Source organism: Eimeria mitis, genomic scaffold, assembly GCF_000499745.2.
Source record: "Eimeria mitis Houghton genomic scaffold, Emh_scaff37, whole genome shotgun sequence".
Classification (NCBI taxonomy): Eukaryota; Apicomplexa; class Conoidasida; order Eucoccidiorida; family Eimeriidae; genus Eimeria; species Eimeria mitis.
Window position 1 is genome coordinate 5716 of NW_013572040.1, and position 22542 is coordinate 28257.

At 50.1% G+C, this 22542-nt stretch overlaps 3 protein-coding genes across 3 annotated transcripts; 2 read left to right on the forward strand and 1 right to left on the reverse strand.

The window, feature by feature from the left end:
• Positions 1-2118: 2118 nt before the first annotated feature.
• Positions 2119-4776, reverse strand: EMH_0039240 (uncharacterized protein; the record flags this gene model as incomplete). The annotated part of the gene is made up of 1 exon (XM_013498762.1): positions 2119-4776. One exon carries the CDS (start codon positions 4774-4776, stop codon positions 2119-2121), a length of 2658 nt encoding a protein of 885 aa, XP_013354216.1.
• A 2607-nt stretch (positions 4777-7383) lies between these two features.
• EMH_0039350 (uncharacterized protein) lies at positions 7384-10545 on the forward strand (the record flags this gene model as incomplete). The annotated part of the gene is made up of 1 exon (XM_013498763.1): positions 7384-10545. The coding sequence occupies one exon, from the start codon at positions 7384-7386 to the stop codon at positions 10543-10545; it is 3162 nt and encodes a 1053-aa protein (XP_013354217.1).
• Positions 10546-13930: 3385 nt separating this feature from the next.
• EMH_0039460 (DNA-directed RNA polymerase I subunit RPA2, putative) lies at positions 13931-21807 on the forward strand (the record flags this gene model as incomplete). The annotated part of the gene is made up of 24 exons (XM_013498764.1): positions 13931-14243; positions 14425-14682; positions 14896-15133; positions 15268-15538; positions 15676-15870; positions 15997-16116; positions 16245-16475; positions 16805-16933; positions 17158-17447; positions 17581-17658; positions 17760-17910; positions 18083-18327; positions 18491-18688; positions 18871-18985; positions 19127-19251; positions 19381-19654; positions 19778-19897; positions 20061-20136; positions 20233-20340; positions 20504-20610; positions 20747-20911; positions 21037-21203; positions 21323-21519; positions 21758-21807. 24 exons carry the CDS (start codon positions 13931-13933, stop codon positions 21805-21807), a joined length of 4221 nt encoding a protein of 1406 aa, XP_013354218.1.
• Between the last annotated feature and the right edge of the window lie 735 nt (positions 21808-22542).

Genomic DNA, 22542 nt, shown 5'->3' on the forward strand with positions numbered 1-22542 from the left:
ATATATATATATATATATATATATATATATATATATATATATATATATATATATATATATATATTGTGCAGCTTTCTACACGGTATACAGTGAGAGTATTCGATCTTAGTTGAGGACCTTGTTGATAAGCAACAGAGTGAAACACTTAATATAACTGAATTTTTTATGCGTAGCTGATGAACCTCTCTTCAGTGAGCCGAGAGGATGCAGCATATTCCTAGATATGCTGCAGCAACCGTTGCTGTAACTAGTGTTTCAATTTGCACTCCTGCATGCAAGCAAAACAAAGCCCCATATTTCTGCATGCAGTAACACTATAGAAAGCTTGTAAACTATTGCTTGGCCCTCAAGAGCCAGGCTGTATGCGAGTGGTATATATATATACATAAAATATATATATACATAATACATAAAACACCTTCATGCAGAGCCTCCTAGATACACCGCATATTCAAATTTTTTAATGAAGCATCAGACCCTGAAAAGAAAACCTTTTTTTTTATATATCTCTTTATATCACGAAATCCTTTTGTTTCTTTCGCAGCAGTTTACGTAGACTTTTACGTAGAGAAAGCTGTAAGCGGGTGAGTTGTGGTGGCTGACTTGCATACGATCATCACCGCAGAGGTGTATACACAACTGCTCGTTCGGGGTGCAAAAAAAAAGAAAAAAAAACACGCAATGTCACGCAGATGAAAGAGGAAAATATTATAAAGTCGTTACCTTCAAATATGTTTTTACGTTTTCACTGTTTTCAGTGCTACGCAATACAATACAACCGGCACGCCCCCTGCTGTCGCCTGTGGGGGCTGCTGCGGTGTGGTTTATATTAAGAATTTATACTGCAATTTGCAACTAAAAGGATACAATAAAAGGATACAATAAACATAAACATGCAATAAGAACATAGACGCGTGCTACATACCACCGAGCTTCTCTCTCCTTGGGGAGGTATACTCTATCAATATAACCCAGGAAAGCGCTCGTCGATACTGAAATTCAAAAGGTTTCACTGCTGATGAGCTGCCCCAATCAGCCATGAATCACCAAGAAGAAATTAAATATTACAAAATATTACTAGGCCTTCATCGTCTTGGGCTCTTTATCTTATGGCTCAAGACATCCACGAAGAAACGTTCGTCAACTGTTCAAATCACTGAACGTACACACAAGACGTTCCTTAAACTAAATTTTTATTTACAACAAAACAAAATACGCAACAGCTCGGAATCCTAACTCATGCTTTCTACCGTTGAATACGGTGCTGCAAGAGTCATACAGGATAACCTAGGCGCTTGAAATATACAGCAACAGAAGCACGTAACCGAGATACTTTTCCGGCTTCTATGATTCGTAAAGGCTTCATTTCTCCCTCCACCCTTTGCTTTGAAAGGGAAACTCCACGAAACCGCGTTTGTGTACGAGCTGAGCAGAGCTGGTGATGATGCATATGCCCCTCAACCACTCCGGGTCCACCATGCTGCGTCTTTTTGTGCAGCACAGCGCACAAGCGCGCACAGAAATCCCTTTCTGAGTGCGGAAAGCTTTCCTCATCCACGAAAAAATCCCGCGAATATGGCGGATAAGCCCAATAGAACTTCTTGCATAAAATGCTGACGGGCATCCCCTCCAGAACACCATGAGTAGCCCCAAGACAGGAAACAGCAAAAAGACGAACTGATCTTCAATTTTATCGGGTTCAGCATCGAGCTTGCATCGTTTGCTTCATGTGGAGAAGTGTAAAAAGGTTTTGTAAGCTGAGGTGTATGTTGTACGGCATAAGTTGTTTAGCGGGGTACACATGCAATAACACACGGAATGCCTGCACTGGAGTGGCTTTCGGAGAAGCAGCAGATCTATCGAGTTCAGCGTCGTCTTCGACAGGAGAAGCTAAAACTTCATCGACCCCCCACCGCGCGGCGGTGTGAAATTCACAAACAGCTAACTCCGTAACTGAAGCTCATCTCGCACTGTTGCATTCTTCCTCAGCAGCGTTTCCGCTTTCCGCACTGCAGGCGGCGGACAGGAAATCCACTCAGATATATGTTTGCATATTTGTGCAAACAACGGGAGCTTGTCTACATGGGCTATTTCAAAAACAAAAGCTACAACACGTGATCAGCTTTCATCCGAAGACTCGTCATCCCAAATATTTATATTTTTCCACATTTCAGCGATTCCTTCCTCGACTTGCGCACTCTCCTCTTCCTCCTCCGAGCCAGGAAGTTGTCCCCCGCTACTCCAAGGTTGTCTGTGATGCCAGCCAGCAGCTTCCTCCGTTGGCACCGTCCACGGACTGCCTGTACTATCGCCGAAGGAAGGATGGGGCTGAACACCAGCAAGTCCTGCTGTCCCGCGGGATGCGTCCGAAAGAACGCCTGGCGATGCTGGGGGGAACAAGCCAGAAGTGAAGCCCGTTGGGTGGGAGTGAGGTGATAGAAAGGAGCGCGGTGGACGGCCAGCTTCACCGGAAAGCATTCCGGGGGAGGGCAAAGGGCCAGAGGATGACGCTGTGCCTGTTGCGGTGGTTCGAAGGGTCCAGCTTTCCCTACCTGCAGCATGGTGTTCAGGTTCACGTGGTGCTTGCAAAGGAGCATCTGCTGCTGGTTTCTTCGCCGTAGAAGAATAATAGTGTTCAAAACCTGGAGGTGCTGGGGGGCGTGACGGGGTTTCTTTCCTCGGCAAGGGCGTCCACACATCGCCGTATTCACTAGGGTCACTCGGCAGTCGAGGAGAAGCAAACCCAGTGCTTGCTGCTTTCTCCCATGAAGCATCTCCTGCTTCTGAGGGAGCATCACCACGTGGCAACTCAGGCACAGACTCAACCTTCTCTGAAACAAGATCTGGAGAGTGACGTGTTCGCCTCTGCCGCCGCCAGGAATGGGGTCCACTCTTCACACGTTGCCAACCAGTCAAATATTCCTCTTCTTCGGTGTACCGTTGCGCTTGCCATGTCTGTGACCCCTGCTGACCCTGAAAGCTCTCCGGGGCATCTAAAGGAGGCGTCGTAGCGGTTGCCTCCCCTCCAGACGAATCTTCGTCGTGATCGGTAGGAAACTCCCACCCCTCTTCGCCGCCTGTATACTCTTCTTGAAAGGATGACGTCCATATCGCCTGCTTTCTTGAAAAGATATCAGCATCCCCCTGAAACTCTTCACGGGTTCGCTGGTATCCCTGGGGGTCCCAATCCGTTGGGTATGGAGGTCGTTGCAGGTATTCTGATTCTTCCTCAGGGATGTGTGTAGACCAGGGTATTGAAGCAGGATACTTTGGGCGGGCGCCAAGGTCCTCATAAGGCGTTGATGAGGGCTTGGGGCCGCTCTCGGTGCGGCTGAGGAAAGCAGATTGCAGAGAAGGACCTGGGCTGATACCTTCCGCAGCTTTTGGCCAGGTTGTGAGGGGAGCTGATGAGGACATGAGGGTACTCTGCCGCGGCTGAAAGACAGGAGCAGTGGCCCTAAGAGAAGATCTGGCAGCAACAGCAGCAGCATCTTCCGCCGGAGATGAACGGCTGCTGTCTTTTGTTTGTTCGCGCTGTTTGCGTGAGCTTTCTTGTTGGGTCTGCTTGATCAAGGGGAGATAAGGGACACCGCCTGCATCTTGCACGGCCTTATTTAATGCTTGTTCGAATGCATGTATGGGGGCGATTTTTACATCCTTTGCTGCACGTGACATCGCTCGGGTGAAAAGCAAAAACTGCGAGGCTTTCGCCTGAGAAACCAGGAGAAACCAATGCGTCGTAGGGTCACCCAGGATACGATCGCGCTGCATTTCAAACAGAGTATCAAGCAGACGCATTTGCCTTTCTATCTCTTCGGTGGGTATCGTTTCCTCAGGGTAGATAGCAGGACGACGCAGGACCGAGGTGACCCCCATGAGATAGCCGTTGATAGCTTTCACGAGGCTGAAGACCCCGGTAACCCTTTTTTGGTGGTGGTTTGCGGATATACGCATAGTGTCTAATCTAGGCTCCTTGATCACAGCTACAAGATCGGAAAGGCTCTTGATCATACGTGAGATGCGCAGCCCCTCCTGCGTCCGGTTATGCAAATACTGGGCTGATGCTAGCATCGTCAACAGGGCCTCACCAGCCCGTGCTCTCTCATTCTCCAAAGAAGGAGGGTTCAAAGAGAGTATTCCCAGTTGCGTCGCGAGGATCTTCCCCATCCGGTATGCTAATGATTGATACAGTTCAGATGGCATTAACTTCAAAAGACCCATACATAGTCTTGACATTACCTCGATTCGATCTAAATAGTGAGAAAATATTCGCTGCGCTCTAGCAGGCATATTTCTATCCTCCCATCCCGCAGTGAAGCCACGTCCTTCACGAAGCTCTGTCTCCTCCTCATAAAATTCAATATTTTCTTCACCTTCAGATATCCAGTCTTCGGCCGTTTCTCCCTCTAACTCTTTGTCGAACAGACCCGACAAGTCATCATCCCCGCTGTCATCTCCAGAGCATTGCCCTCCAGCACCGTGACCGGCTGCTGCCAGCCCCCTGTTCGCCTCATTCTGTCGATAGCTCACTGCGAGCCCCTGGAAGCAACGAAGGACCAGGTATACAGCAGCTAAGGAAGCGGTAGCAGCAATGAGCACGCGGGGCAGTGAAGAGGCGATAGGCTTGCTCCTCGAGGATCGCGTAGACCAACTGCGCCTCTCTGAAATCGTAACATCCCTAGGAATCTCCAAAGCGTCCTTATCCTGGAGGCTTCGGCTGTGTAAGCTAGCATTTGCCTCAGCAGGAGTAAGCCGTTCGTCGACGAGCGCGGTCATTGCTGTCACCTGTAATGACCACCAGCTCCTCCACGAGACACCCTCTTATAGATCTCACCTGATCAGAGATTCATACACGCCTGCGTTGGCTAGTAGTGTAAGGAAAGCCTTCGAGCGTAGGGCTGGATTTCTATGTCTATGCCGGAGTTCTGGCGGCACCGCCAGAAATGGTCTTCATTATTTTTCTGCAGCATAGATGCATGCGGCTGCAAAAAAGTACTAATTTCGATGTTTCCGGTGTACAAGGGACCTCACAGCTGCTTCGTCAGCTTCAAAGATCCCCGGGCAGAACGGCCCCACAGCAGCGTTGCATATCACCAGCGGAAACTCCCACCAGGCCCCCCTCTCCTCCTTCAGGATCGCTAACATAGATGATTCAATAAATTGTATTATGGCATTAAATACCGAGAAGAAAGCCGAACCACCTCAGGGGACCGATCAACGGGCACCGCTATTCAATCAAATGGATCGTGCAGTGTCCCAGGCTAAGTTTACCTATCGATATTTCAAATTTCAGCCATATGCAAAGCTTAATATTACTTTTTTCAGAAATACTATTGCTTCCTAGGGAAAATACAGTATCGGGAGCAGCAGCAGCACCGAGTTAACCATGACCGCTCCGTCGATGGGTCTTGCTTGGGTCTGCATACCCATGGGTTGTTCATCCTCCAGCCTGGCAGTGGTGTATTAAAAACAAGTGAATTTGTACAAGTTAGCCTCTTATTAAAAGACTAGTGATGACATCACAGTGAAAACATGTGATACCCTGCATTTACATTGCAGCAACAGCCAATGCTTATGCAAAAGTTTATACACTATATACCTCCATCGGGTCCGTTCAGGGTTAAGCACTGTGGACATGTATTCACAGCCACAGTCGGCGATAGAACATCAAATTCCTATGCACATTGATGTCTTCAGGTTTAAACGCTTGAAACGACATAAGTTAAACCCAAGAAATTGAGTCTATGTTCTATGCATATACGGCGGTGGCTTGTTGCCTACAACGCTTGCTCTCTGGCCTTAATCAAAGACACAAGTTAGCGGCAATTTGGGTAATGACTTACACTAAGAGTTTCCAAAAAGCATCTGGCTTTCTTCTCCTGTCCTCAGACCTCCTGGGCGTTGAGCTCAGGCCTGGGTGTGGCGGGGAGGAGGCAGCCTGTAGTGGTGTTGCAGCGCACCGCGCTGCGGCTGATACAAACAAGCCTCGCGTGTGAGCACAAAGAAGCTTCAACGAAGCTTTCTTTACTGCATGCTTCACCTCTGAATACACTTATGCAATATTTGGATCTGCTTGTACGCAGCCTACAAGCAAAGGCTCCTGTGCTCACACTGCAGACCAGGCTCACCATGCTCGCGGGTGCGGTCCAACTCGTTTCAGGCCGCCTCCTCTCTCCCGGTACTAGGCCATTAGGCCCTCTCTTCCAGGCCCCCTGGTGACTGGAGAGAATATCAGAGGCTTTTTTTGAAACCCTTATATTAAGTATTGTGACTCTGCTGCAGTTCGCGATCGGGGGACTCCCGCTATACACAAGCTGTAACATGCCTTGCTGCAACATCTGCTGCAAGGCTGCCCCACAAGCCATTAAACGCAACCAGAATTTAATACAATCACTAACAGTATATACAACCGTTAAACAGTTACTTAGCCCCCGGTACCTAGGCTCCAGGTACGTGTAGAAATGCGTGTACCAACTCCATATGGTCCATGGTATAAAAGTGTGGGCACGAGCACCCTAAGCAGTTTTTACACCCTTTCTGAGCTTCCAAAAGACTATTCATTTGCATCTATGCAGCATCATACTTCACAGAGACTTGCATGTAGCTATGTTGCGGACATCAGTAAGGACCCTGCCAGTGGGGTTTTAGCTGGCTCTGGTGCATGCTGGACAGGTAAAGGACAGTTTGACTGCAACTAATTGGGTGATAACGTTTTAAATTATCAATTAAAAATGCAGGAGGACGGAAACTAACCGAAACAAAGTTTCAAGGGGATGATCGATACTATGGTCAACCGTGCAGCAGGGAGCGGCCCAACCAAAAGCCCCTGCGGCCAGCATCGCGGCAGCCGCCCTGTGCTGGTGAGTGGTTGGAATGGAGCTTCAGAAAGCTGGAAATGTTGGAAAAAGGCGAAATTCAGTTTGCTGTAGGACAGTTTCCGAGGAAAAATCAAGGGTTTCCAATGAATCTATGGGTTTTACGCGCTGCACCGCCTGATCGTAGATGAGGTCTTGAGCCCGAGTCTTAACCACGATCATCACCTCTCCTTGATCAGCAACAAGAAGGATTGCATTGCGTATTTCATAATTTGTACGTTAAAATTGTCTCGTAGTTGTTGTGAGTCGCACTGACTGGCGATTAGGTTCAGCGAAACTCTCCCAGTTCAAAACATGTGTTCGGCAACGAGAAATCAGTAAGAAAAGGCATGAGCGACACGTTTTCCTTCTCTGTGTGGTGACCAGTAATATATATTTTGTAGCTGCTCTGCCAACATTCAGACGTAACCACTGGTGTAGTGGCTCTCGCAGAGGCTTTCAGGACATTTTAACCCTTGTATCTGGAGTGGAAAAATGTGCCGACTGGCGGCTCAAGTACTTTAATTGGATGGATGCCATGGATTCGTCTTTTGCTGAGCAGCTTTCTGCTGCTGAGCCCCGTGCCCTGGTGGGCAATGGGGACCTGGGGGAGCACACTGCGCAGGAAAGAAACTCGGAGGCGACTGAAGAGAGGCCTTCCACGCTGTTAAAGCTCAAGAGGAAAGGACGATTTGCGTCTTCGGTTCTCCACGTGCTCGCTGCGACCATCACATCCTTGGCAGTTGTATATATGCTCCTTCGCTGTTTCGAGAAGATTACCCTTAGCCACGGACAAGGTGCCGCGGTCAGGCTGTTGGCTACCGGAAGAAATGGTTCAGAAGACGAGTGTGCAAGAAATGAAGGGCCGGAAGGTGATGAAGGAGTAGGAGACAACATGCAAAGTACCTTACCAGCTGGTTTGGGGGGGATGTACCCAGCACAAGGGGCCCCGCCCATGGGGGCCCCACCAACACCTTACTACCCTGGTGCACCTTGGGGAGGAGAAATGCATTCAGCACAATGGGGACAAGAAGGGATGTATACTGGGGAAGAGGAATGGTATCCTGGAGCAGTGGGAGGGACGACAGGAGCGGATGGAACGATGATGGAAGCAGGTGCCTCATCAACTGGTTTCGAGTTTCCCGCATATCCAGGGACGTCGGGTCAGCAAGATCCCACAGCGCCCTATTACGAGGGTGCAGCTTGGGAAGGGGGAATGTATGGAGCAGAATGGGGAGCAGAAGCAGAGCATGTTGAAGCCTATGGAGGTACTGAAGAAGAGCAGGAAATTTCGGTGGGAGATGTCCAGTACACAGCATGGAGCTCACAAACTGAAGAGGAAAGAATTACAGTTCCGCGTGGAGATCCCGAGACGGAAAGCGAAGTCGCGCAAGGGTATTGGATAAATCGGCAACTTCCACCTGACACCGAAAAACAAGCCGAAAGATTGCTGGACAATATTGAATTTTTTGCTGGGGTCTGCTCAAGACTCGCGGAGCACGCCGGGATCCGTCAAATGTTGCGGTTTACAGCCGCAGTGATGAAAATACTGATCGTAATGCTAGCTACCATTTCGCTAACCCCGGACTCTATGGAACCCCGACGGGAAAGGGCCGGCCGGGCCATACTGCGTCTAGCGGATCGCGCTCTGGAGCTGGCCGGCACAATGCCTGAGATGCTGCGCCACCGAGAAGAAGTTCGTATGTTGCGTTCGTTTGCGGAATGTGTCATGCGTCCACGACCGCATGGAGAAGGTTTGCCCCCATGGAAGTTCAAAAAAAAGTCCATTGGAATATTGGGCTTCAATACAGTCGTGAACTGGTATTTGACGGGGATTGTATTGGGAATGCAGTATCACTTGCATAAGCACGGGCGTCCTCTACTAAATGAATTCGTAGGGGAACAAATACGCCTATTGAACATTGTACAGCGGCATCTGCTTGGTCGTATCGTTCCTGACGGTGGAGCACGATGGTTTCTTGAGAAGGCTCAGATTGAACTACAAAACACGTATTTCTTTTCTCGCGAACTGTCGAGAAGGGCCAGTTGCAATCCAATCGGGAGTAGTGCAGAATTCTCCAAGGGCCTCAAGGAAGAGATTAAACGAGCTGGTGGCCTTCCATACACGGCATTATTCAAAGTTAAATACTTAGATGACATGGCTACGACGGGCGTGCAGGTGGGCCGTTATGGTGAGAACGCGATGTATTTTACCGAAGGAGAAGGGAGTGACGAAATGCATATAGCTTCATTTGCCAGCGGTGACGAGCAACATGGTATTTCCGAAACGCCAGCAAGTCGTCCGCAACCCATGGAAGGAGCAAGCGGCCAAACTGCCCCTGCGTCCGAATATTTTCATGGTGCGCGCGGCGCAGGCACATCATCAGGGAGTTGGCATTCCCCTTGGATACAACCGCATGACCCTACAGCTGCTCCTCGGCATTCCTCTCACATGCAGCAAGGTGCAAGGCCGAAACAGCCGTTGCCACATTTGCATTCCATTCCCGAGTCAACAGGAGGACGGTACCCGCTGCAGCCGCAGCATACTGCCAGCCCATCTACTTTGCCCCCCACAACGGGAGCTCAATTTTCTCGTGGACACCACCAGAGAACGGACGTTCCAGTTGCGCCTCCCTCGTGGGATCCTTCTTTAGCAGGTGACGGCCGTGGTAGGGAGGGAAGTGCTCTTTCTTTCAAGACGATAGACTTGTCGCACAGGCATGGAGATCTTTTGCGTGTTCCTCCCTCAGCTCCTTGGGACGATGCCAGCAGTGAGCAACAAACGGGAATTTCGCGTCAACAGCCCTTGCTGGAAACTGCTGCTTCAGGTCTTGGGTTCCTTGGTAGGGTTGAACCTTCATTTAGGCACCCCCAGGAGAGTTCAATCCCAAGTGTACAACATCCTGCGCACCTTCCCTCTGACGAATATGGTGCAGTGGATATGCGTGTTCATTCCCAGCAACAGCCGGCTCTACCATCCGATTCACCAGGTGCCCCGCTGGTTCATGGACCTCAGCAGGTTCCTTTCGGAGTAGAACGATGGGGCCATTACCCGCCCATGCAACATACCGGACGATTATTGCGGCCTCCTCCAGGGCTACGTCACCCTTCTGAAACCGGAGCGGCATATCAAACTGCCGATACACCTTCGCTACCGGCGTCTGGATTCGGAGGCTATCTTGGGCCTAGTACGCTTCGGGCCCCGTTGCCGCAAACACGGGATAGCTCTTTACCTTCATCGTCACAACATGTTCCTCGTCCGCCTCCTGGCGCAGGGGATGAACCTTCCTTGTCTTTCGGCCCTCGATTTGATTTTGACCACTGGACATCTCCACTTGTAAGCGCTTCTCAACCGTCTTCCACGCAACCTGGCGGCGGAGTTCCCCATACTTCGCCACAGCCATCTAGCGGTCCTCCGGGTATTTTCCCCCAGAGCTCCGGAGAAACTGGAAGCTCGAGCGGGATCGGCTTCGCAGGCCCCTTGAGTGGGTACAGAAGCCGACGGCCATCGGCTACCTCACTGCCACCCATAACGGAGCCGTATGGCCCGCCTTACCCGCAACAGCATCTATTTATGCCACCAGCTCATCACCATGAAGTCGCGGGAGAAGACGGGCATTTGCAAGGTACCCTTGACGCGTTGGCTTCAATGGACATTAACAGGGATGAGGAGCCCCAAAAGCGAAGCTGAATGACTTATGTTATTGCGTGATTCTTGTTAACGTGATTCTTGTTAACGGTGACTGCTTAGCCTGAGCTGCACCGAAGATATCTGCCAGTTGTTTTGCCGAAGCGGCAGAGCTTAGGCATACACAACTCCACGCGTGCACAAACCTGAAGCGTGCGATTTAATGTTGAGGAGGGCTTCAAATACGCGTACGGAAAGCTCAGCATGCTGGCTTCCGTTCCCCTATCTTTGTTGCGATTGCATTGCCTCCTTTTGTACGAGGTGGCTTTCCTTCATCTGATTATTTCTTTCGCCACTGTCGGCCAGAGCAGAGCATGAACGTCTCTTTCTGCCCTGGTTTCTTTGCTGAGAGCTTCAAAGACAAGGCTCCGCTAGTGCACACCCAGTTTGGGGGAACTGTTCTCCACAATGTTGTTTGCCACCCCTAACATCTGCTTTGCTCGTTTTCCGCACCAACTACCTCACCAGACATCCGTTTATTGACGTATATATGTGTGCTTTTACTTCTTTACTCCCTTTTACTTTTCCACGGTTACATACATGCTCTGGTAGCACATCTCTAACCTACAGGGCAGCAACAGCAGCGACTGGCTGCATGGTACTGCTGGTGACAAGTTGTCTAGTGCAAAGGTAACCGGACAGCCAAAGAAGTGACAGCACTGCTGCACTCAACCACTGTCGGCTGTCCTTCCGGTAAGCTGACACTTGTTCAAGATTGCCCTTTTGAACAAAGATTACACCATAGCCTTCTGCTTTTTCTGCAACGACTAGAAGAGGTTTAGCAGCGAGACAGATATTAACAGCAGCAGCTGCCTGCCCCTACTGGTTGGAAAGTCGTTTCGACTTATTCGTAGCTCAATGGACTGTGTTCTCAGTCACCGATATTCCCAAAGCACTAGAGAGAAGATCCATTCGAACATACGGAGGAAGATACTCACGACAGCAGCAACTATCCAAGCAGCACCTGCAGTACCTGCACGCATACCCCTGTATTACGCGCCTGATAGTTTGCTAGGAGATGAATGGTGCAGCAAGCGTTTCTCAAGGAGAGAGAAATGGTGTACGAGCAGAGAAAAGGGAGATAGCCTCGGCAAGACCGATCCACCGACAAAAAAGACGCAGGAAAACGGAAAGCACAGTAAGCAGTAGCCCAGTATTTAGAGAGTAAAGTAAAAACTGGACCAACGGAAGGTGCAGAGCAAAACCTAGACAGAGAACGCCAAAGAGGAGCAATGAAAGGATGGCCAAGGGCAGCAACGATGCAAAGCATGGGGGGGAGGAGAAAACGTCAGAACAAAAATCTAAAACTTGTCGCGAAGAATATCGAAGGTGTTGCCCTGGCTACGTCTTCCTGTATTTGTGATTCTCTGCTCCTGACTCTATGTCTCCGTCGTGCTTCGATCGGTGTCGTACTCTGCATCTTCTCGTAGCTTTTACTAACGGCAGCTCCGTTTGCATTTCTTCTCCTCACTCCGTATCTGTCCATTCGTATGTGGATTTGTGCCGGATGTGTCCATCTGTGTCTGCGGTAGACTGCATGTCTGTCCGTCCAGGTGTAACCTCCAGTGGCCCTCAGAAAAGAAAGCTTTCGTCGGCTAAATCACCCGTAACAATGCTAGTAAGGCCCGCTGGTGTACCGTCGACGCCAGCAGCCTCGTGGCGTTCCTCCTCGTTGGGCACTCAAGGGGGCAGCTGCACAATTGTTAGCGCACGATCAGCGTAGCTGTCTACTAATGGCATTTGGAGTAACTCCCTAGCTAGCTACAGCGGAGCGTTCGAGAACAGGTGACCCAACGGCGATACAGAATAATATCATTGGCTGCACCTTACGGGAATCCCCTTGTACTTCTGCAGCGAATGAATCCTTTTCCGGGTCTCTCCTTAGCCTAGAGGCTCTGAATTGCAATCATCACTGCCTTAAAACTACAATACTTCAACTCTTCAGCTCCGGCTAAGCTGTTAGCGGCCGTCTCCAGGCCGACGGCTGGGTAGATCCTCAGAGGCTCCTCTGCGTGCCCAACAGTGGTCAGGGCAGAACATCCCTATGCAGCTCCCATTGCTATTGTATATAGATACTCCCAGCTATACACTATGATCCATTGTAAGCGCAGAAGATACTGTGGTCCTCTGAAGTGTGTGTGCTCCTGGCTTGAGCCACTGTGAAGTGGTGAACCAGCTGGTTCATATGCTTGGCCTGTCTCTTTCTCTTACACTCCATCGCAGCTGTAGAAAGCAGATTCACTGTCTCCAGTCGAGGCACAGATAACAACGCGTCATGTTGCAGCGTGTAGGGAAGCGATGGCTCGCGGCATTCCCAGATCCCAGGGGCTCTTAACCTGTATACATCATTCTACAACTCTTTCGGTGAACTACAACAGCTTGTACATAAAGGTTTCTCCTATGCTTCATCTGGGAACAATGTGAACCAGACCGATGCGACAGGGACGGCAGGGAGTCTAGATGCACACAGAGGCGTTGGTGCGCCACTGTTCTGAACGCTTAGCTAGACATAGATCCGCGAAATACATGTGAATCTTTCACTCATTTCTCCCGATAGAGGAAGCCGCAATGCTGTATGTGCGAGGTGTTCGTTGGCCTGTGCATCGAGACAGCATATGCTGAATCCACTACCACAGCGAACTCGAAACGAAGAAGGCTCGGAATATTAAGAAAATTTCAGGCATAGTGTAGGAGAAAATTGGGAAGTTGCTAGTAGGGAGTTCAAGTATAGATTTCTTAAGACTTAATCCAGTAACAATCGGGGCTGAAGGAGACTTCGACTCCAGGACTGTAGGGTATTGTTAAGCATGAGTATTGCTGTCCTGTCATCATGTCGACTGTGTTTGCAAAAATATTGGCTGTTTGCTACTGCTGAGTATTTCAAAAAGCCCAGTTGTAGGGGGAAGTCCAGTCATGTACTGACTGCAGCAGCGGAGCTCTGGCATATATTCGTGCATGCAATCGCGTTACCAAAGGCGTGTCCTTCCACCTCGCTACCTCAGTCTTCCAGTAATACCATAAGATTCTGTTTAATGTATAAGCATTTAACCCTGCAGCTCTTGCCGAGCTGTTAACGGCCGCGGCCAGGTCGAAGGTTCGGGAGGCCCTCAGGGGCTCCCTGCTTGCCCCACTACCTTCTACCTTCTGTATCGTCTTCAAGCGAGTGTAGCAACTGGAGGATCTAATTCGTCGCTAATAACACTTTACCTGTATCTTCTGGAGGAGGCAAGGGCATCTTCTCCCAATGTATATCTGACGCCTGGTATCCTGCTTGGGAGCGTTGAGTGGGTTGCTGTACCCTGGGCCCTTTGGAGGGCTGGTCCTCTTCTCGGCACTTCCTCGTGCTATTGCCTCATTCAGTGGATGCACATAAGGCCTCGGGGTGGGGATGGCGCCACTAGAGGCGACTAAACGGCGAAGGGCCCCTGAAGGGGCCCCAGGTTTCATTCCTGTGGAATTAGATGCAGGGGCTACGCCTTTTCGTGAAGGACGCGATCGACTCCTGAATCCGCTATCTCCTTCACCAAATCCGCATTTCAATGGAGCACTGCAGCAATGCGTTTACCCGCACATTTTGTCATTCAACACTTTTGCAGATTGCTATGTGGAGGAAATGGTCAAAGAACTGCCATTTATCTACGTGGATCCCTACTATGATCCAGACCGACATGAAGCCAATCCATACTATAAGCCTTCTGACTGTATGCTTATCACAAAATATCCCACCACCTGTATTTTTAAGTCCCTATCAAGCACAGTGGCTCGATTCACTGCGGGCAGTGGACTGTACACCTGATAACTACAGCTCCATCGATTTGGTGTATCTATCTAGCTGCAGTGACATGAAGAATTCCGTGTGCTTGCGTTCCTTTTGCGGGACAGATCTCAAACTGGGGATTGCAGATGCCGTCCTGGGCTACCCCCAGAAAGGCGGCATGGGGGACCTCCAGGTTAATTCAGAATACAGCAACAGGCTGCTCCCCCGCCACTGCAGAGAGTCGCACGTCTCGTATGGGGCCCCGCTTCATGTCAGCTTCGTTTGCTGGAGGACTGGAGACGAAAACAACGTGGCATTCAAGAAGACCATGGTAGTTGGTCAGGTGCCAGTTATGGTAAAGAGCAACCGGTGCAGTCTGTCAGGTCAGTTACGGCTACGTCCAGCCATCCTTCAGCGCTACAAAGCATGCCAAAAGGCCCTCTTTCGCAATTCCTTTTCATGAAGAGACCTGGGGACGACTGCATCAGTTGTAGAGGCTTCAGAAAGTGACGTGAAAGTCACAATATTCCGTCCTAACCTTCCTTTTTCACCAAAGCTTGTGCTGTGCGCTTGGCTGTTATCTCCGTTTCCTCTAGGCATGAGCCCGACTGAGATGGTAAAGGCTGGAGAGGACTTGGATGAACTAGGCGGCTACTTTATCATTAATGGCAACGAAAGAGTGCTGCGCTTTGTCATTCAACAGAAGACGAATTACCCCATTGCTCTCAAAAGGGAAAGCTTTAGGAACCGCGAGATTTTCGCAACGGACCTTGCAGTTCTTCTGAGAAGCCAGAGGCAAGCTGCACGCAATTGGCCCCGATTGATGCATCTGCTGTTCACGGAAACACGGCAGGGAATCCAATGATTGGAGATCCAGCGAAGACCCAGTGATGCTCATGAACCAATGAGTGACTGTGAGGATGCCTTCAGTAGAGAAAAATACTGAGCTGTCTTTGCAATTTTTGCAGGTTCGATGGAACTTGCACGTCAAACATACTATTGGATACAGAGGACGGGCGATGCTGTTATCGTATCTTGCTTAATAGACAGGAGCATTTCTGTCCGTTCCTCCTGCTCCTGCGATGCGTTGGCGGGGGCCTCTCACTACAGCAGTTCAAGCTTAAGTTCATGGAGGGGTCATGGAGCGACATCACCGAAGCCACGCAGTTGCATGCACTATTTGAAGAAGCATGGGGGAACGAGAAGGACTTCGTGGATACTGATATAATGGAACATAGAGTAGGCAGTTGTTAGCGCATCATGGAGGGCGAGGCAGTACATATCAGATATATCCAAAAAGCGCTTGCTATGGGGGGGTTGCCGTCGCAGGAGTTACAGTGCTGCCCTCCGCTGATTTAATCGCCGTGTGTCTGCAGCCTCTGCACCAGCTCGGCCAAGTGTTCTGGAGAGGTGTGGCCTGGCTGCTGCCTCCTGGTAGTACCTATGAAGACGCCGGGAGATTTGTTATCGATCGGTACGTGCTCGTCCATGTAAAGGATTGGGCTAGCAAGTTCGAGACGCTCTTGTTGATGTTCCGAAAACTACGGCAGCTGCGGGCAGGAAAGATACCGGTAAGCTCCTAGCGTATACGAGAGCTCCTTAGGAAGCTATCTGGGGTTGCTCAACTCGTATTTCAAGTGCCTTCGTCAGGTCCACCGGAACCCCCTTTTTTAACAGATGTCTTATGTTGCATACAGCCGGAGAGTATGGACGCTTTCTCGTACCAGGAGGTAGTTCTCCCCGGCCAAATCCTTGCATCAGTTCTAAAGGACGCACTGTTCAGTGCATTGATCAAACTCCGCACACAGTATACTATGGTACGTCTGATGTAGCATACATTACGGAATATTCTGCGTGCATTGTGGTGCCGACACGATGGCGGTTAGCTGGAGAGCGCTCACTGACCTGACCGCCCTAGGCCATGCTGCCATCGTGGCCTTCTCAGGAGCTAAGGCAAGTCAAGGCCGCTGGCCACGACCCTAGTCTAGTCATATCCTCGAACAAATTCTTTGACGCCGCCACGGATCGATGCGCTTCTGAAATTGGCCACAAGGTCAACTACTTCATGGCCACAGGCAACATTCGGACGAACCAACTTGATCTTCAGCAGGTAGAATGCAATACTCTCATGATTTTAACTGGTCAACTTGCGCCGTTAAGTGTAGGGACTCTCACAGTCCGCCCAGCGTGAAGGCACAGCTGGATGGGGACATTTTTCGACTTCTAACTGCTTGCGCACAGCTCTCAGGGTGGACTGTAACGGCAGATCGCCTGAATCTAAACCGTTTTCTTAGTCACTTTCGAGCAGTGCACCGAGGCCAGTTTTTTGCGCAAATGAAGACCACGGCTGTAAGTTAACTGCAGCTCCCCTTTATGCCCTTTTACTTCTGTGTGACGTTCCTTAAGCATCGAGTAGTCGTCATCCACCTGTGTTTACGTTGTGCAGCAGCTTATCGTGTCCAGGCCAATAACCCCAGATCCACTTTATGCTGCTTATGCGTGCAGGTTCGCAAGCTTTTAGGGGAAAGCTGGGGTTTTCTGTGTCCTGTTCACACGCCCGACGGTGCCCCCTGTGGGCTTTTATTGCATTTGTCCCAGTTCGCTCAACCAGTAGCTGTGCCGCCTGACAGGGGGGTGAGACAGGAACTCGTAGTAGAGGTGGTCCAGGGTGATAGCACAGCAATCCGCCCGGGCATTGTAAAGAAGCAGCTCGGTCAAACGGATTGATAAGCTCACAATTACGTGTTGGCCGAGGTCAAGTCAATATTTTTCGGTTGTTTTTCGCAAAGGGGGTGGTCCTTGGCGTTGGGCCAAGACCTTACTGCCACAACTACCGTGCTGCTTGTTGGCGGTTGCAGGCACTGGCAGCTGTACGGCTGTTCATGAAGGCCCGTGGGGCATGCGTAGATCTTGAAGGCATCTCAGGACTGCCTCCTTCGGATCTTGGGGCTGCTGCAGGGGCACAGGCTGTCGGGCAGCTTGGCAGGGGAGGCGTGAAATGCATACCTCTCGTTGTTGACGGTGTAGTTGTGTGCAAGATACGGAAAGCCGAGTTTGGATTTTGGTTCGACCAGTTACGTCACGCAAAAGGATGTGGATTAGAAGGATTTAAAACTCATTGGGAGTTAGTTGGATTTGATGAGGAGAGGTAGGCGCGGATCCAGATTGGTTACACCCCACGTTTGCATCTTTGTTCCAATATGCACCGATGTGGGTTGCCTAGAAGCGATGTACGACTGCTCACTGGGAACACATTTTGCGTGGTGACTTGTTCTGCTCAGCAAGCAATTCGAAGGCATTTTTATGTTTACAATGCCCGGCCGGCTTGTTCGTCCAGTTAAGCACTTGGCTAGCGGACGGTAAGAGGATTAGGAGCATCAGGCGTGGAGGCAACGGTGTACTGACCAGCATTCGCCTTGCCAGTTTACCCTATTTGTGCAACATATGTCGTTTCGTGCAGCGTTGAGTTCATAGGGCCTCTACAGCAACCGTGGATGTCTATCGCGTGCCGTGACCGGAACGTGGCGATTAATGAGCGTTCTATGAAGGCTCACCTCCCTATTATTCAAGAACTTCTACGAGATCAAAGTACAGGAGGAGTGAAGACAGAGGTGAGCACAAGCCCTTCCTGAAAATCGTTGTGGAAGCAGAGGCATTTTCTCGCGTCAGCATCAGCGATTCTTACATGCCACGTGGGTCTGAATTGCCACACGTCTAATGGGCACCGTGTTGCATATTGTTAAATTGATGCAAATGCATTTCTGCACCGGCTTGAACGCGTAGGAAACGGAGAATCAGAGCAGTCTGGAGAGGCTGGAAAATGCTTACCAAGGATTGCTCGATGCCGAAGGCGACACGTCGACGCGTCGAAGTGACTCCAGAACTCTGAGCAGTGTGAAAGAATCTCGAGAGGCCCTGGCCACCAGCCATGTTCCACTGCATTACGACTACGTCGAACTGAGCCCAACGGCTTTCCTTAGTGTCACGGCGGCGCTCACTCCATTTAGTAATCATAACCAAAGCCCAAGGTATTTTGAGAGCTTATTTTCTTGTTTGACTGATACGGTGCTAATCGGGCTTATGTTCGCCCTCATTGCTGGTCTGGCTTCCCGAAGGCATTCGGGGTTCTCACTGAACAGCAATACCTTAGCAGTTTGTGTCAAGCCTTGTCTGTGAAATGCCTTTCTGCAGGAACATCTATCAGTGCCAAATGTTAAAACAGACCATGGGCACGCCTTTCCATGCGATACCGTTTAGGCATGACAACAAGGCCTATCGCCTCATAACTCCGCAGAAACCTCTTTTACGGACTCGAGATTACCGGCAAATTGATTTCGATGATTATCCAACTGGAGTGAACGCAGTTGTTGCCGTCATGTGCTATACTGGGTAACTTCAGTTGTACCGCTTTTTTCCCTTGCCATTTTCAATATAATAGTGAATCAACATAAGAATGCACAGTCACTAACGTGGTTTGTTGTGGAACTTTGCATCTCCACGTTTGGTTTTATACTCTCTAACAGCTAAACGGACGCGGTTCCCCGGAACACCTGGAATGCATGTGGTTGCAGCTTTGACATGGAAGATGCCATGATTCTCAACAAGTCATCTGTGGAACGTGGCTTGTTCCATGGATGTGTCTACAAAACCAAGATAATAGACGCCGCTCCAAGTGGATCGCGTGCAGTGAGTTACTCTAACGGCTGTGGAGTAGCTGAGTCAGTTTGCGTATGGCGAGATATTGGACGCCTTTTAGTGCAGAACAGCTGGACACCCAACTTGCAGCGAGCAATTAACCGTGCGGTGCGGTGCGTTGTGGTGCTACAGCAAGAGGCTGAGGAGTACCAGTTCTCGAATACTAGCAAGCTCGGCCGCAGGTGCATCCCGTCGCTTGATGCTGATGGATTTCCAGCTATCGGTGCAAAGGTCACTCAGGGAAAGACTCTTTGCAGGTACATACTGGGCTGATTAGGTGGCTTTTAATGCCGGATTTGATTGGTGACTTCCATTGCAACTTCTCAAGCTCTTGACTTAAAGCGGAGGTTTAATCATAAGGTTGTTGTTACGTGTGAGGTTTCCAGATCGCAGAGGCACACGCATTCAACGGCTGCCCAGGCGCCTGCACAACAGACCGTCTACAAGGATGACGAGCCAGCTTACGTGGACGGCGTGACTCTTACTTCGTCCCCTGCGCCTGCAGAAGAACGGGTCCTGAAAACCGGCCTCAGGGGCTGCAGAGCATCCCTCCGCCTACGCAGCGTTCGGAAACCTATCATCGGCGACAAGTTCGCGTCCAGACATGGGCAAAAGGGCATTTTGTCCATGCTTTGGCCTCACGAAGATATGCCTTTTTCAGTAAGGCTGAGCAACCATTCAGCCTAGGAACTGTGTGAAATAATGTTCACTTCATATGACAGGGCAACTGTCGTGATGCTGTGTTAACTTGGCTTACTCTGCTTTCAATTTGGCCCTCTTCAGGAATCGGGATTAGTACCAGATATACTGTTTAATCCGCACGGCTTTCCAAGTCGTATGACGATCGGCATGCTTATTGAGAGTATGGCTGGCAAGGCAGCAGCAGTCCATGGAGCTTTTCAGGTATATGACCTTATTCGTGTTTACGTAGAGGCCACTGCTGAACCGATTCCTAGAGGGAGGGGTTTCGTTAGATGAAGCATGTATTCTAACTTAATATTGTTCGTGCACACGCAAGGGTGCTGGCGTTGCAAGAGCCACGTTTCCGAGCATGACAATTTTGCAGGACGCAACGGCCTTTCGAGAGTTCAAGAAACAGCAGAAGACAGGAAATCGGTGGATCGACCAAGAAGGACACCACGGTCAGCTATGCATCCAGTAGTATCTTTCAGCGTATATAGACCAATTACACTACTTAACCGCATGCGGGAGAAACAAAATCTTTCGCTTATTTGCAGGATATGTCCTACGTGGGGAGCGTTACCGGACGCCTGAAGAAGAGGCAATAGCCCAAGAGCAAGGCGATACTCCTGTAGATTATTTCGGTAAAGCACTTTTGGCCTCAGGTGAGCAGCTGGTCCATTGGCGCTTGCGGCAGGTCAAATAGTACGCGCGAAGCGCTGCAGAACACGCTCTGCGCAAACTCAGCCGTTCTATGAGTGTTGAGTGATTTTGGGGGTGTTCCCTTCGGAGACAAGCATTTTTCGAAGCGATCTCTGCATGATTCAGGCTACCAGTACTATGGGAGGGAGGAGCTCTACAGCGGCGTCTATGGAGTACCCCTTACCTGTCACATCTTTACTGGCCTTATATATTATCAGCGTCTTAGGCACATGGTACGAACATACTTCTGACAGTGATGCTCTTGACGATTTTAAGGTTTAGGGTTGACGATTTTAGGCAGTGGGTTGGGCCACAACTTTGAACACGAAAGCGCTTTGCTGTCTTAGCGCCTCTGTCGTTGTTGCGTAGGTAACGGACAAAGCACAAGTACGTGCGACCGGTCCGATAGATTCGTTAACTCATCAGCCTGTAAAGGGCCGTAAGCGGCATGGAGGTGTCCGTTTTGGCGAAATGGAGCGGGATGCCCTTATTGCTCACGGCGCCGCAGCGCTGCTCCAAGATCGACTCTTGCATGTATGGAACTCTTTGTTTTGCCTTTTTATTGTGGTGCCTTTTCGTTCCGTCGGATTTCCAAATGCTTATATTTTATGAACTTGAATTGACTCGTTGGTGTTTGCCTGTGGGGTGTGATTTCGCAGTGTTCGGACGCACATCGTGCGTTTTGTTGCCCCAGCTGTGGGAGTATCTTGTCCCCAGCTCAGTCGCCGAACCTCAAGGGGCGCTCCGTCGGCGGAAAGAGGCCGGTGCCTCTCTGTCGGATCTGCGCCTTGCCATGCCGGCTTGTGCAATTGCCATACATATTCAGGTGGGATGCTTCACTTATGTGGCAACGTTTTTTATTTTCATGACTTCCCGGGCCTCAGTATTGGCTTGCAGTACTTGACATGGTGGCTCATTAGGTATGCGTTTGTGCCTTTGGTGCAGGTATTTGTCCAACGAGCTGGCCTCGATGAATGTGACAGTCCGGCTCGAACTAGATCATCTGGGATCTCCTGTCAAGCTTGAGCATGAAGGTCCGCCAACGCATGGCGCGGGTGGTATCTCGGGACATGCAGGAACTGGGACTGCGCAAGTCTCACTTCCAAAGAGACAAGATCCCCGACGCGCGCGTGGAAGCGCAGGTTAGATGGCGCAGTGCCCTCACAAACCTCTTGTTAACACCATGGCGGTCTTGCTGTGAAGTTCACCATTGTGTTCACGCTTGTCACTGGCTCCATGTGGAGCCAGTCGTCCAGAGGGCGGACAATGTGCAGCGTTGGATGCCTGGATTTTATTTAGGGTGGTCGAAAGTCCTTTTGATGCTTCTTAATGAGGCTTCCGTTTTTTTCTACTGACCCTTGCCTGTTGCGACATCGCTAGGCGTTGTTAGTGCCTTTAGATCGGATGTCCTGTACGTCCTTAAGGCATAAGTTTGTGGTTGCTCTACCTCGTTACTAATGTTGTATCTGGCACCGCGTATGTACGGTTCAGCGGCTCCACGATAGTTGTCAGACTAACGGAAGAGCAACACAGCAACATAGCGTTATATTGGAGCTTTCTACGAGGTAAACAGTTGGCAGAAAGACAGCCGGCTATTATCCGGGTTTGCGGTACTTGGAGAAATTCACAAAGAAAACTCAGTACTGAAAGCAGTTAGTCAGTACTCAAGCCCTTCTAGGTAGTGATTTACACAGGGAATGCCGAAGTGTTCTGCAAGCGCCAAAGTATATCGTTCCCTTGAGGCCGCACTGAGGCCCGTTACATGCCGTCGAACTTGATGGACCGCCCACTGCCAAACTACCTCTGCATCTGGTCTAGTTTCACCCAACCGGAATTTTGAACCTCATCCCTTCTGGGAGTACCCCACAGTGTGCATGAAGGCACATGTCAGCGGAAGCAGTAAACATCAGTTTTTCCATTATTTGAGCCGCACGAGACACATGTTACCTACCAACCCTACATACAGATCAGAGGAGGGCTTTTATCTTGGAGGTAACCTAGAGGCTCGCCACACACTCGATGCTGACGCGCCCACCCAACAAGGAGTGAAAACGTCAGCTAGAAGCAGCAAGATTTTCCTGGCGGAGGCCTTAAAACGGCATGTTACGTGCTGGAACCGCATAGTGTAGGCTGTCTTTGTAATACAAGCAAAGCTACTCTAGATC